Source organism: Saccopteryx leptura, chromosome 4 (genome assembly GCF_036850995.1).
Source record: "Saccopteryx leptura isolate mSacLep1 chromosome 4, mSacLep1_pri_phased_curated, whole genome shotgun sequence".
In the NCBI taxonomy this organism is placed as follows: domain Eukaryota; kingdom Metazoa; phylum Chordata; class Mammalia; order Chiroptera; family Emballonuridae; genus Saccopteryx; species Saccopteryx leptura.
The window spans coordinates 213,961,167-213,973,537 of NC_089506.1; the positions used below are offsets into that span (position 1 = coordinate 213,961,167).

Here is a 12,371-nt window from a genome sequence, read left to right on the forward strand (position 1 = left end):
GATCTGTGACCATGCTGCAGGACATGTGCTGAACGGATTCTGGAACCCCCTGTGCTTCTAATTAAGAACAGCCAGTGTCCTAACTCTCCCTGCCCCAGAGGCCCCCAGCGCCGGGCAAGACAGTGCAAGACTGCAGGCTTTACCTTTTCCTCCATGACTGACGAGGACTGTGGGACAGCGACAGACACATGGCCAGCAGACAGCAGTGACAGCACAGAGAGCAAGACAAGAAGACAGCGTTAGAGAGCGTCAGGGAGCTCCAGTAGCACATGTGCTCACAGACTACGTGGGCAATGACACAGCCAGGCGCCCCACTCCACTCCGGAGACGGATGCAGAAACACGCACACATCTACACTTGACAGACAGGACACACAGACACGACCTTCTTAGCTTGGATGAAGGCCCCAACCGAGGCTGTGCAGCATGTCAGCAGGTCACACATGTACTCAGCACAGAGTGGCGGGCAAGTGTCCATTGGCTCAGCACAATGTACACTTGGGCACGCAGGGATGGATCACACACACGCGCCTATGTTTATGGACCGAACTAGGTGTTTCAAGCACACATTGAGTTTTATTCTAAAGACACAATTCAGGAAACCAAGTCAGGAGTGAAGGAAAATGCCTGTCTGGGGTTGGGGGTGACCAGAGGCTCCTCAGCACTAAGAATGAGCCCTCAGGGTGGGAGCTGGAGAGTCTGAGTGAAGAACCTGGGTGGACATAAACATTTGTCCCCAAAGATCCCAAGCTGTGGCAGGAAAGGCTACACCCCAGAGAAGAGCAACCCAGGATGACAGGCGGGCTTTCCCCTTCGCCGTCCAATGCAGCAACACAGGTCACAAAGGAGTGTCTGACCCCAGGAGGCCTACACAGGCCAGCGGCCAGCACAGAGACAAGGCTCACACTTTCTCTATGTCCATCAGTGTTACTTCTAGAAATGTGAGGCGGTGGCTGCCATCTCGTCTGTTCACCTGGAACAGTCCAGGGCAGAGTCAGAAACAAACACCGATGGGCTGGTGATGGAGCTAAATGCCTCCAGCTGGCTGGCAGGGCGCGGGGGGCACCCAGACACACGGCACCCCCCTCCGCTGCTGCGCCGTGCCCCCCAGGCAAGTGCTGTCCCAGCCGTTGCCCTGCAGGAGCCTGCTCCTCCTCACGGCTGAGGGGCCTCAGGCAGACTGCATCCGGCGGCCCCAGGCCTCTGTCCTGTGGCAGGCATCTCTCAGACAGAGCTGCCGTCAGCTCTGTGGCCACCGTGGCTAGGGAGTGTTCACAGAGAGTGCCAAGGGCCTGCAGGTGGCGACCACACAATGTGTGCACTCAGTCCATGGGTCCCTCTGGCAGGGCCAGGTGGGGGACAAGGCCCTCAGAAACCTGGACCAGAGCCCCGCCCTCCCATAGACAGACAGTGAGTCTGTTTTACAAATGAAGGGGCTCCCATGGGCCACAGCGTGGCCGGAGAAGCCCCTGCTGGGCACTACGCCCCACGGGCACGGCTCTCCTCTGGACTCCAAAGGCCCCACTCACCCAAAGGCTACAAATGGATAGCCAGGCAGCAGGTCTGCACTTGCCGGCACGGACAGAGGAGACCCACAAACCTGTCCTTTATGAAACAGGTTGAGCGTGACCAGCCTGCTCTAACTACCGGGGGGCAGGAGCTCCACACAGAGCATTCAAGAGCTGCTCAGGGGCCTCAGAGGAGACCCCATGCACATCCAGGAGTCATGACCCAAAGGACAGTGCCCACCGTGGGGCTGGGGGCTTGTCCGCGGAGAGGGGGTGCTAACCTCCCAGGCCTGCCTGCCACAGGGGCCACACGACACCTACTGGCAGCAGGTTCCCAGACAAGGTCTTACCTCTACCGCACCTGGAGACACCCATAAAAAACACATCCCATCCTGCAATCACGGTGCCTCTTCCACACAGAGGAGGGATCGGAGGGCAGACGGGCTCCTAGGAGTGGCCAGAGCCCTCAGGGCCCAGCTGTGGAGTAGGGCAGCTTCTGCTTTTGGCTGAGCCCACGTCATCTTGAGCTTCTGAGGACATCTATTTGTGTAGTGACCCTGGGGCCCAGAGTGCTGACCGCTGTGACTTAGGACCCTCACGGCCTCGACGTCCCAAGCTCAGAGGCCACACTTGTCTGCTCCCGGGAAAACTGCACCCGTCTCCCTGGGCCTGATCCTGCATAATCTCCGAGGGGCTGATGCCCCGAGGAGAGCTGGTGGGGAAACAGCCGGAGGACTCCAGAAGGCTGCGGTTCAGAACTGGCCAAGAGCCCCGCGCACCGGAGAGGCCCCAGCTCCGACTGCCCTGCCCAACCTCCCCCCGAACAACACAAAGACCCCAACCCCAGGTTAGCATTCCAGGGAGTTTCTTGGGCATTCCCTCGGCCACCTCTGAGTGCCAGGAGCGAAGGTTTCCCGAGGAGCTCAGGAGAACTTCCGAAGCCATGAAATGGGAGCGTGGAGATCAGCATTCCCCCCTTTCAGATCCACCCGACCCAGAAGTAAGACGTGCCGAGTTCTGTAGTTTAACAAAGTCTTTCATCCACACCCCTCACTGAGCCCTCCCAGGACCTCGAGGTCAGCCAGGGCGCAGCCTCCACACCCTTCTCGAGGGCAGGGGCGTTGTCAGGAGCACCCACAGAGCTGGCGATCCTACTCCCTGCTGAAAGCTGCAGGCCTGCCTCGTAACATGCTGGTCTCCCCTTGACGACCCCCCTTCCGAGGCCTTGCTACACCTCCACATACACACTACGCACTTCTGTTTCCACATCTGAAGACTCCAGGACAGGAACACAACAGTCTGGCCCACAGTGACCCAGAGAGTAAGCGAGGATGCCCACAGAGGAACAACCTAAGCCTACTTGTTTACAGACACACCCATCAAAGAGGCGGAACAAAAAAAACTTTTGTAGCCAACAAGGCCCGAATATGATGACTCGGGGTTGTAGGCCTCTGTCCGCAGGAACATGGGCCACAGCTGGGAACGGGCTAACGGCTGAGTGCAATCTGTGCGGCCTGGGACTCCCACCTGGATCCGCCCTCCTGCCTGATGGAGACTTAGTACATTGGTACAACCTCCCCGGCCCACGTCAACAACCCTGGTCTCTCATGGGCCAACTCCCTCAAGCTGGCAATACTCTGGAGATCTTTGACAATCGGCTCCCCTGAGGACTGTGGTCTGGTTTTATCAGACCGAAGGGCACCGAAGACGGAGAAAGAGCCCGGCCTCTGCAGATTCTCCCCTCACTCACCTAACAAACCAGCACTGAGCTCCTGAGCTCAGACAAGCCAGAGCTTCTGAATCTGCTGGCATTGGCATTGCCCTGCCCGTACGGCTCCTTGTGGCAGTCACCAAGGAGTCTCCCACCCTCCTCGCTCACCCACATCCAGTTGGTTCTTGTGATTCTCAGTGGTCCAGTTCTATGAAGTCCCCACAAACAATGAATCAGCAAACAGTGAACTGTTGTTCCCAGGGTAATACGGACATATACAGATACACAGCTCACGTAGACTAAAATTGCAATTCCTTACTCGTCCTGAGCTTCTATTTGCTTTATTTTAAAAAAGAGAAAATGAGCTTTCTCTCTCTGTGCCAAGGAAAGGCATATGAGGGCACAACCAGGAAGAGTGCCTTCAGCATGAATCTAACCATGCTGGTACCCTGAGCTCAAACCTCCAGCCTCTAGAACAGCGGTTCTCAACCTGTGGGTCGCGACCCCGGCGGGGGTCGAACGACCAAAACACAGGGGTCGTCGCCTAAAGCCATCGGAAAATACATATTTATTATACAATACATTTTTATAAATGCCGGGGTCACGACCCACAGGTTGAGAACCGCTGCTCTAGAACTACAGAAAATAAATGTTTGTGTTTTTTAAGACCCCAGTCTACAAAAATATTTTTTTTAATTAAAAAAATAAAAGAGAAAACGAAGTGCAGGCATGTTTGGTGACCTGAGGCTGTCCCATAAACAGGGTCCAGAGCTGGGCGTCGAGTCCCACTCAACGGCCCCAGAATCCAAGCGCCTTGCACAACACTGCTCCGCCCTCTGTCTCCATCCTCTGGGCATCTCTGCACGAGGCTGAGACAAACAGGAAGCATGCCGGCTTGACCGTAGCGGGCATCATGCGTGGTGGGTGACTCAAACTTTTCACTGCTCTGCACACGCCTGCAAATGGCTGAAAAGTGTCCCACGGGTTGATTTTGAGATTACAAATAAATTTTAGTGACTGGGTGAATTCATAAACACAGAATCTGCAAATATTAGGATCGACTGTACTGTTTCCCCTGGGCCTCAGGACAGCACGTGGGCCAGCAGAGGTGCCTGGGAAAATCTCAGCACACATTCTTGTCTTGAGCCACACACTCAACCGGACACGCCTCTCCCTGAGGCGGGAGGACGCGGCCTCCTCTGGGACAAGGGGCCACGGGGCTCTGCTGGCTCCGGCCCTGCCTACCTCCGCCCGGGCAGGCTGCTCTCGGTCTGGCTGTTCCCCCCAACTTGCTGCATCTTGGACCTCTCGATGTGCTCCACGTAGGTCTGTATCATCTGTGGAGAAGAACACCTCTGTGTGAGTAATGCCTGCTGACCAAGGCCTCTCTCCCGCCCCTCTCTAACCTGCCATGTTCTCATTCGCTGTGCTCTGGTGGAAATAATGACGGAGCTCAGCAAAACGAGTCTGACCAGCACAAGGCCGACCGCTTTCAGGCTTTGCAGAACATCAGAAAAAGAAAGACCAAGGAAGCAACCCAAGGCCAATGGCCGCCATATGTGTCTGGCTGTGCCCGCTTTCTTGTGGTTTCAACCCGAGCGTGGCGGCGTGGGCCGGAGGCTGACAGTCACGGCCCGGAGGCTACAGTCACGGCCCGGAGGCTGACAGCCATGGCCCGGAGGCTACAGTCACGGCCCGGAGGCTACAGTCACGGCCCGGAGGCTACAGTCACGGCCCGGAGGCTACAGTCACGGCCCGGAGGCCGACAGCCACGGCCCGGAGGCCGACAGCCACGGCCCGGAGGCTACAGTCACGGCCCGGAGGCTGACAGTCACGGCCCGGAGGCTGACAGTCACGGCCCGGAGGCTACAGTCACGGCCCGGAGGCTGACAGCCATGGCCCGGAGGCTGACAGCCACGGCCCGGAGGCTACAGTCACGGCCCGGAGGCTACAGTCACGGCCCGGAGGCTGACAGCCATGGCCCGGAGGCTACAGTCACGGCCCGGAGGCTGACAGCCACGGCCCGGAGGCTACAGTCACAGCCGGGAGGCCGACAGCCACGGCCCGGAGGCTGACAGTCACGGCCCGGAGGCTGACAGCCATGGCCCGGAGGCTGACAGCCATGGCCCGGAGGCTGACAGCCACGGCCCGGAGGCTACAGTCACAGCCGGGAGGCCGACAGCCACGGCCCGGAGGCTGACAGTCACGGCCCAGAGGCTACAGTCACGGCCCGGAGGCTACAGTCACGGCCCGGAGGCTACAGTCACGGCCCGGCACCCACCTCCGTGTGTCGCTGGTGCAAAGCGTTGTACTCCTTCTTCATCTCTGACTCCCGCTCCTCCAACCGGGAAACTGGAAAACACAATCGCCGTTTGTCAACTGCACAGCCCAGTCCTCACAGCTCCAGACAACCTGGAGTTTTCTGAGTGGCGGGTGGAGGGTTCCAGGGCAAGCCAGTGCCTGGTGCAGACCGCTGCCAGAGCTGAAGCTCAGAGACCCTGATCTCAGGAGAAGACCCCCGGGGGAGGCCAGACTGCAGATTCTGACTCTGCCTGCGGCTTGTGTTGTATGTGTGCTGTATTATTTGAGGTTATTCAGTTCTGCTATGCCCTGGTCGGGCAGCACAGTTGGCTACAGCAGTTGGCTACAGTGTCGTTGGGTGGTAGCACACTTAGCTATAGTGTCGCCCTGATATGCAAAGGTGGTCAGTTTGATCCCGTCAGGCCACATACAGAAACAGATCAGTGTTTCTGTCTCTGTCTCTTTCCCCCTTCCTCTCTCTAAAATCAATAAGTAAACTTTAAAAAAAGTTATTTAAAAAATATTCTGCTACAAAAAAGATACAGGATGGGTAAAACTCACAAAGCAGTTACTATCAAAGCTTAAGTCAGCTAGCAGCCTCAGAGATTCAGGCAAAACTTATAGGGTGTGTCAAGTGTTGACCAGAAGTGAGCAAGTGGCTGTGGAAAGAGGCAGAATTCCTACGTGAGTAACCTCTAAGATGTGTTAAAGAGTGAAAGAACATCTGAGACACATGACAGACACACAAGTGTCCCTCACATGTATGTTCCAAGGGTTGGAAAAACCAAGTCAGAATCACACCACCTTCAGGCAGGCAGCTGGGCCACCCCAAAATTAGCAGCCCCTGTGACATGCAGGATGGTCCCCTCTGGCCTGCATGTCTTCTGCCATCTGCCTGCCCCAAGACCCCACTGGGGAGCCACAGCGGCAGCCGGTGACCGCACCCCTGCCTCTCACCAACAGAGCAAGCATGCTACTGGATTCGAACACCTTCTGCCTGTGGGCCTTTGTTCAAACTGCAACTCTGTCCTTGTAGTCCCACCAAGAGCCAGCGGATATGCAGAGCCGGGGACAGGACAGGTGACAGTCGCAGGCCCGGGTCTCAGGTGGTAGTCCTTCCAGTACCCACCCCATCCTCAGTGTGCAAGCCTCGCTGCCTCACCACTTCCTGGCGCCTACTGTAAACTGATGGAGCAACGACACTGCTCAACACCTCATTCAGTCCGATGCTCTCCTGTTCTCAGCAGTGTCCTTGGAGGCTACACTGTCAAGGGCGTTCCCCACCTAACAGGTGGGGGGCCTCGGAGTCTGCATTTCTAATACACTAGGTGATGCTGCCCCTGCTGGTCAGAGGACCACACTTTGAGCAGCAACCAGGGTATTTGCCCAAAGCGGAGTTGTGACATGCAGGTTGTGACGAGCTTAGTCATCCCTGGAGGAGGCTGAAGTGTCTATAGACCCTGGTACACAACACACGTAGAATCGGCTACCAGAGGCCCCCGGGCCTCTGCTCAGCCTTGGGAGGGGCTGCTTGTCTGTGCATGCTGCTGGAGAGCACTGCGGGGCTGGACCCCCAGGACCTCTGCCAACCTGTCCGCCGGGGCAGCTGTGCAGGCCCTCTGGCCCCCACTCTCGGTTCGGACCAAACGAACGACTTCGACCTGTCTGGAGCTTACATGTTTTCCTTCTAAGAAGAGCTAAAAAGGTTTCATATATGGCAAGTATTCTAAGCAAAGGGAACATTTAGGAGTCTGTGTAATTAGAGAAAGGGTTTATCTATGCATGCCTAAACCAGGCCTTTCGGTTTGCTTCTAGTTTGCAAATCCAGGTGTGTTTGTACGTCTATGTAGCCGACAGCCTGCCGGTTGCCCAGAACGCGCCGGCACGCTGTGAGGAAGCGGCCCTCAAGCCTTGGTTTGGGATAGGGGTAGACCCAACACATCCAGCCATTTTTCTTCCCGATTTTACCTGAGACTTCCAGAGAAACGAAAGCTCCTGCTGTTCTGGGGAACTTGGTGAAGTAGCAAACTAGGGCTCAATTGCCAAAACCTCTAACTACAAAAAACTGAAATCACACAGGTCATTTTAACTTTGACAGCAGAGTTTAAACAAAGACTTCTGAAAATGAAAAGAATAGGTCTTACCACCAAAATAATCAAAATCTCCTTTCTTTGCTATCCTTGCAAGGAGCAGTATGTTTCCATGAGGACCTTGATCAGCTGGGTACTTGTCCTAGGGACTGTCACTACAGGGGGCTGCATCACTGGGTCCAACTTCCAGGTCACAAAACAGCGATCTTTCCTCAGTAATGTACAGACAAGAGCCTCACGGGCAGGCCGGCAGCTGGGGAGCTTTGTCCCAAAGGACCACACAAGGATCACAGATTTGTGAATTTGGGGTCAGACTGCAGTATATGTAAAAAGTGCTCTGTTATCAAAGGGGGCTTAATTATTTTATTTCCACAAAGAAATAGAGGCTGATTACAGATATACACAGCAGGAATCACAGTGAAACCAAAATAAGGCTAACACTGGGTCTCTCACTCCTCTTTATCAGACTCTCTACATCCTGCCCAGCTGGGGTAGGTCTGAACACAGCCAACAGCGCGGTTTTCACGTGCAACCCGGCTACTTACTCTGATCTGCATAGTTTTTGGCCTTCAGTTCCAGCTGGCGGGTCTGAAACTCATAGTGTTCCACCTGGATTTGTAGCTCTTTTTTCTCTTGTTCCAAGGCATCTTCAAACTCGATGAATTTCTACACAGGGAAGGAAGAAAAAGAGCAGGTGTCATGAATGTGGGATGGTCAGATGACAGCAGGCCCTCCCCGAAGGGCCACAAGCTTCAAAAACCCAAGTGAAAGTCCAGGCTCAGGGCCAGAATGCAGGCCTCCCTGATCTAGAACCAGAACCTGCTTCCCTAATGTCAATTACCTGTCTCCCTCTTCAGGCAAACCTTGACACAAATCGCGGTGACAGCAGGGAAGGAGGAGTGAGTAACTGCCACCTTGTAACCTGCTATCCGGGGAGTCACATGAGGCCCTGAGTTTAGAAGGCCCACTCTCGGTTTAATTTTGGAATTCCTCATCATTTTTTAACAAGGGGGCCTGCAGTTTTATTTTTGCAGTGAGCCCCACAAATTATGTTGCTGGCCTTTGTGCTAAATTTCTAAGCAAAATTATTATCAAGCCAAGTGAAAAGAAAGCTCTTTGAAAAAGAAAAGAAGCTGTTGAAAGGCCATAGGAGGAGACCTAGCTTGACACTGAATGTGACTTGTGAAGCCAGGCTCTGGAGTGAGAAGAAACGGGCACTGGCTGCCACACAGAAGCCACCAGCTTTAACTCCTGGGACAGCCCTGAGAGAAAGCTGTTAACACCTCAATGTTACTGAGTTAAAAAAAAAAAAAGGACTATTAATGAGAAATATCATTTGTAGTAAGAACAAGTACCAGCTGGGTTAAGACATAAAGAATTTCTCAGCCTGACCAGGCGGTGGCGCAGTGGATTGAGCATCGGACTGGGAAGCAGAGGACCCAAGTTCGAAACCCAAGGTCACCAGCTTGAGCGAGAGCTCATCTGGTTTGAGCAAAGCTCACCAGCTTGAACCCAAGGTCACTGGCTTGAGCAAGGGATCTCTTGGTCTGCTGTAGCCCACTGGTCAAGGCACATATGAGAAAGCAATCAATGAACAACTAAGGTGTCGCAACAAAGAATTGATGCTTCTCATATCTCTCTCCCTTCCTATCTGTCCCTATCTGTCTCTTTCTCTCTCTCTCTCTCTCTCTCTCTCTCTGTCACACACAAACACACACACACATTCCTCAGAAGATGGCAATAAGAATATGATCGTTGCCCTGGCCAGATAGCTCGACTAGTTAAAGCAGGGGTAGTCAACCTTTTTATACCTACCGCCCACTTTTGTATCTCTGTTAGTAGTAAATTTTCTAACCGCCCACCGGTTCCACAGTAATGGTGATTTATAAAGTAGGGAAGTAACTTTACAAAATTTATAAAGCAGTTACAGCAAGTTAAAGCATATAATAATAATTACTTACCAAGTACCTTATGTTGGATTTTTGCTAAGTTTGGCAGAATAAATCTTTATAAAACAACTTACTATAGTTAAATCTATCTTTTTATTTATACTTTGGTTGCTCTGCTACCGCCCACCATGAAAGCAGGAACGCCCCCTAGTGGGCGGTAGGGACCAGGTTGACTACCACTGGGTTAGACCATCCTCCCGACAGAGGTTGCTGGTTCTAACCCCGGTCAGGGGATATACAGGAGCAGATTGATGTTCCTGTCTCCTTCCCTTTCTCCCTTTCTCTCTCTCTCTAAAATCAATACAATAAACAGTTTTGAAAAAGAAAAAAGAAAGTGATTGTTGATTTCAGGTTTTGGTGTGTGGAAATGTCAGTTAACTCGGGGCAGCCACGGCTGTTTCCCACAATGGCCCCCAGTGCCCCGCCCTGACACCAGGCCCCAGAGACGCTCCTCCTCCAGCAGCTACTCAGAGATCTTTGTGCTGAAAACCAGTGTGGGGGGGGTGGGAGTGGGGCTCCTGTCTGAAGGATGCCTTACCCTGTGCAGAGACTGAGAGGGTGGAAATCCCAGATGAGGGGCAGGCAGGGGAAGACTTGGCTTCAGACAGAAAGTCTATATTAATTAATTTAATTAAAACGAAGAAAAAATAAATGCTCCACAGCCAGGAACACACACACAAGTGTCTAAGTTGTACAAAAAGTAAAAATAAGTGGTTGTGAATGACTGTGGATATAACTAACATATGTAGAATGAACAAATGCTCTTGATTGACATGTAGAGATATTGTTTAAATTGGGAAATTTTAATTCCTATTAGTTAAAACAAATTAAAAGAATGGCATAAACAACATATGCTTTTGTAGAAAATTCAGATGTGAGTGTTAAATAAAAAGGAGAATATTTTTTAAAAACCATACTGGTACCATCCGGAGTCAGTTAAAATTGGACAATGTTCTTGCTGGTTCGTGTTGATGAGTGCAGGTGCTGAGTGTGGAAAAGCAGGGATGTGACCATTTTGTACAGCATTTTGTGACCTGATTTATTCACTCATTTACACTGGAGCATTTTTCTACATCAAGAAATCATCAATTCCACCACTTCCTTTTTTTTTTTTTTTTTTTTTTTTTTACAGAGACAGAGTCAGTGAGAGGGATAGATAGGGTCAGACAGACAGGAACAGAGAGAGATGAGAAGCATCAATCATCAGTTTTTTTGTTGCGACACCTTAGTTGTTCATTGATTGCTTTCTCATATGTGCCTTGACCATGGGCCTTCAGCAGACCGAGTAACCCCTTGCTCAAGCCAGCGACCTTGGGTCTAAGCTGGTGAGCTTTTGCTGCTCAAGCTGGCAATCTCAGGGCTCGAACCTGGGTCCTCTGCATCCCAGTCCGAGGCTCTATCCACTGTGCCACTGCTTAGTCAGGCTCCACCACTTCCATTTTTAATAGGTCTGTGTTCCACTGTATGTGTGTGTTTACTCAATCTTATTGCCTACTGTTCGTTAAAATGTTCATTATTATCGTTACTACTTGTGTTTCTGCCCGGTGGCTTCCTACTATCTGAGACTGTGGTTGCACACTGCTGATGACTCTTCAAAAGGATATCCCAACTCATATGCCCCACAAGGTGCAGCGGTCCCCTTTCCCAGAACTCTCAGTCATCTATATAGCTTAACATTGCTGCCAACCTGACTGGTGGGAAAATGGCCTAGTGTAATCGTCTTAAGTTTCAGTTCCTTGATTACTAGTAATATTGAACACTTTTTTTTTTTTTTTTTTTTGTATTTTTCTGAAGCTGGAAACGGGGAGAGACAGTCAGACAGACTCCCGCATGCGCCCGACCAGGATCCACCCGGCACGCCCACCAGGGGCGAAGCTCTGCCCACCAGGGGGCGATGCTCTGCCCCTCCGGAGCGTCACTCTGCTGCGACCAGAGCCACTCTAGCGCCTGGGGCAGAGGCCAAGGAGCCATCCCCAGCGCCCAGGCCATCTTTGCTCCAATGGAGCCTTGGCTGCGGGAGGGGAAGAGAGAGACAGAGAGGAAGGAGGGGAGGAGGATGGAGAAGCAAATGGGCGCTTCTCCTATATGCCCTGGCTGGGAATCGAACCGGGGTCCCCCGCACGCCAGGCCGACGCTCTACTGCTGAGCCAACCGGCCAGGGCTGAACACTTTTTTCATAAATTTATTGAACATATACAGTAAGTTTTCATATAATGTCATGTGACTTTAAGTGAAATAACATATTACAAAGTCATTTTACCATAGACCAATTGATATTAACAAGAGTTAAGTTCCTACAGCATCATCAGTATAACAAAATGACTTTGAATAGAAGAACATCATCTAGGGACACAATGTATACTGCTTCTTTTGTGGACAGCTCATTATGTCCTTTAACCAATTTCCTATCATGTGTTCATGTTTGTCTTTTTTTTCTTTCCTTTTTTTTTTTTTTTTTTTTTTGTATTTTTCCAAAGCTGGAAACGGGGAAGCAGTCAGACAGACTCCCGCATGCGCCCAACCGGGATCCACCTGGCACGCCCACCAGGGGGCGATGCTCTGCCCATCTTGGGGCGTTGCTCTGCCGCAATCAGAGCCATTCTAGCACCTGAGGCAGAGGCCACAGAGCCATCCTCAGTGCCCGGGCAAACTTTGCTCCAGGGGAGCCTTGGCTGCGGGAGGGGAAGAGAGAGACAGAGGGGGAGGGGTGGAGAAGCAGATGGACGCTTCTCCTGTGTGCCCTGGTCGGGAATCGAACCTGGGACTCCTGCACACCAGGCCGATGCTCTACCACTGAGCCAACCAGCCAGGGC

General features: G+C 52.5%; 1 protein-coding gene across 12 annotated transcripts in view; it reads right to left on the bottom strand.

The window, feature by feature from the left end:
* Positions 1-12,371, bottom strand: part of MAPK8IP3 (mitogen-activated protein kinase 8 interacting protein 3) — a 56,234-nt gene that overhangs the window by 29,204 nt on the left and 14,659 nt on the right. For 6 of the 12 annotated variants that reach the window (XM_066382946.1, XM_066382940.1, XM_066382945.1 and 3 more), the window contains exons 2-5: positions 8,155-8,275; positions 5,500-5,570; positions 4,464-4,555; positions 144-167 (exon numbers count right to left, since the gene is read on the bottom strand). In XM_066382946.1, the coding sequence (XP_066239043.1) occupies positions 144-167; positions 4,464-4,555; positions 5,500-5,570; positions 8,155-8,275 (308 nt within the window). The remainder of the gene's footprint in view (positions 1-143; positions 168-4,463; positions 4,556-5,499; positions 5,571-8,154; positions 8,276-12,371) is intronic. The other 6 variants (XM_066382949.1, XM_066382942.1, XM_066382948.1 and 3 more) reach the window with 1 other exon arrangement.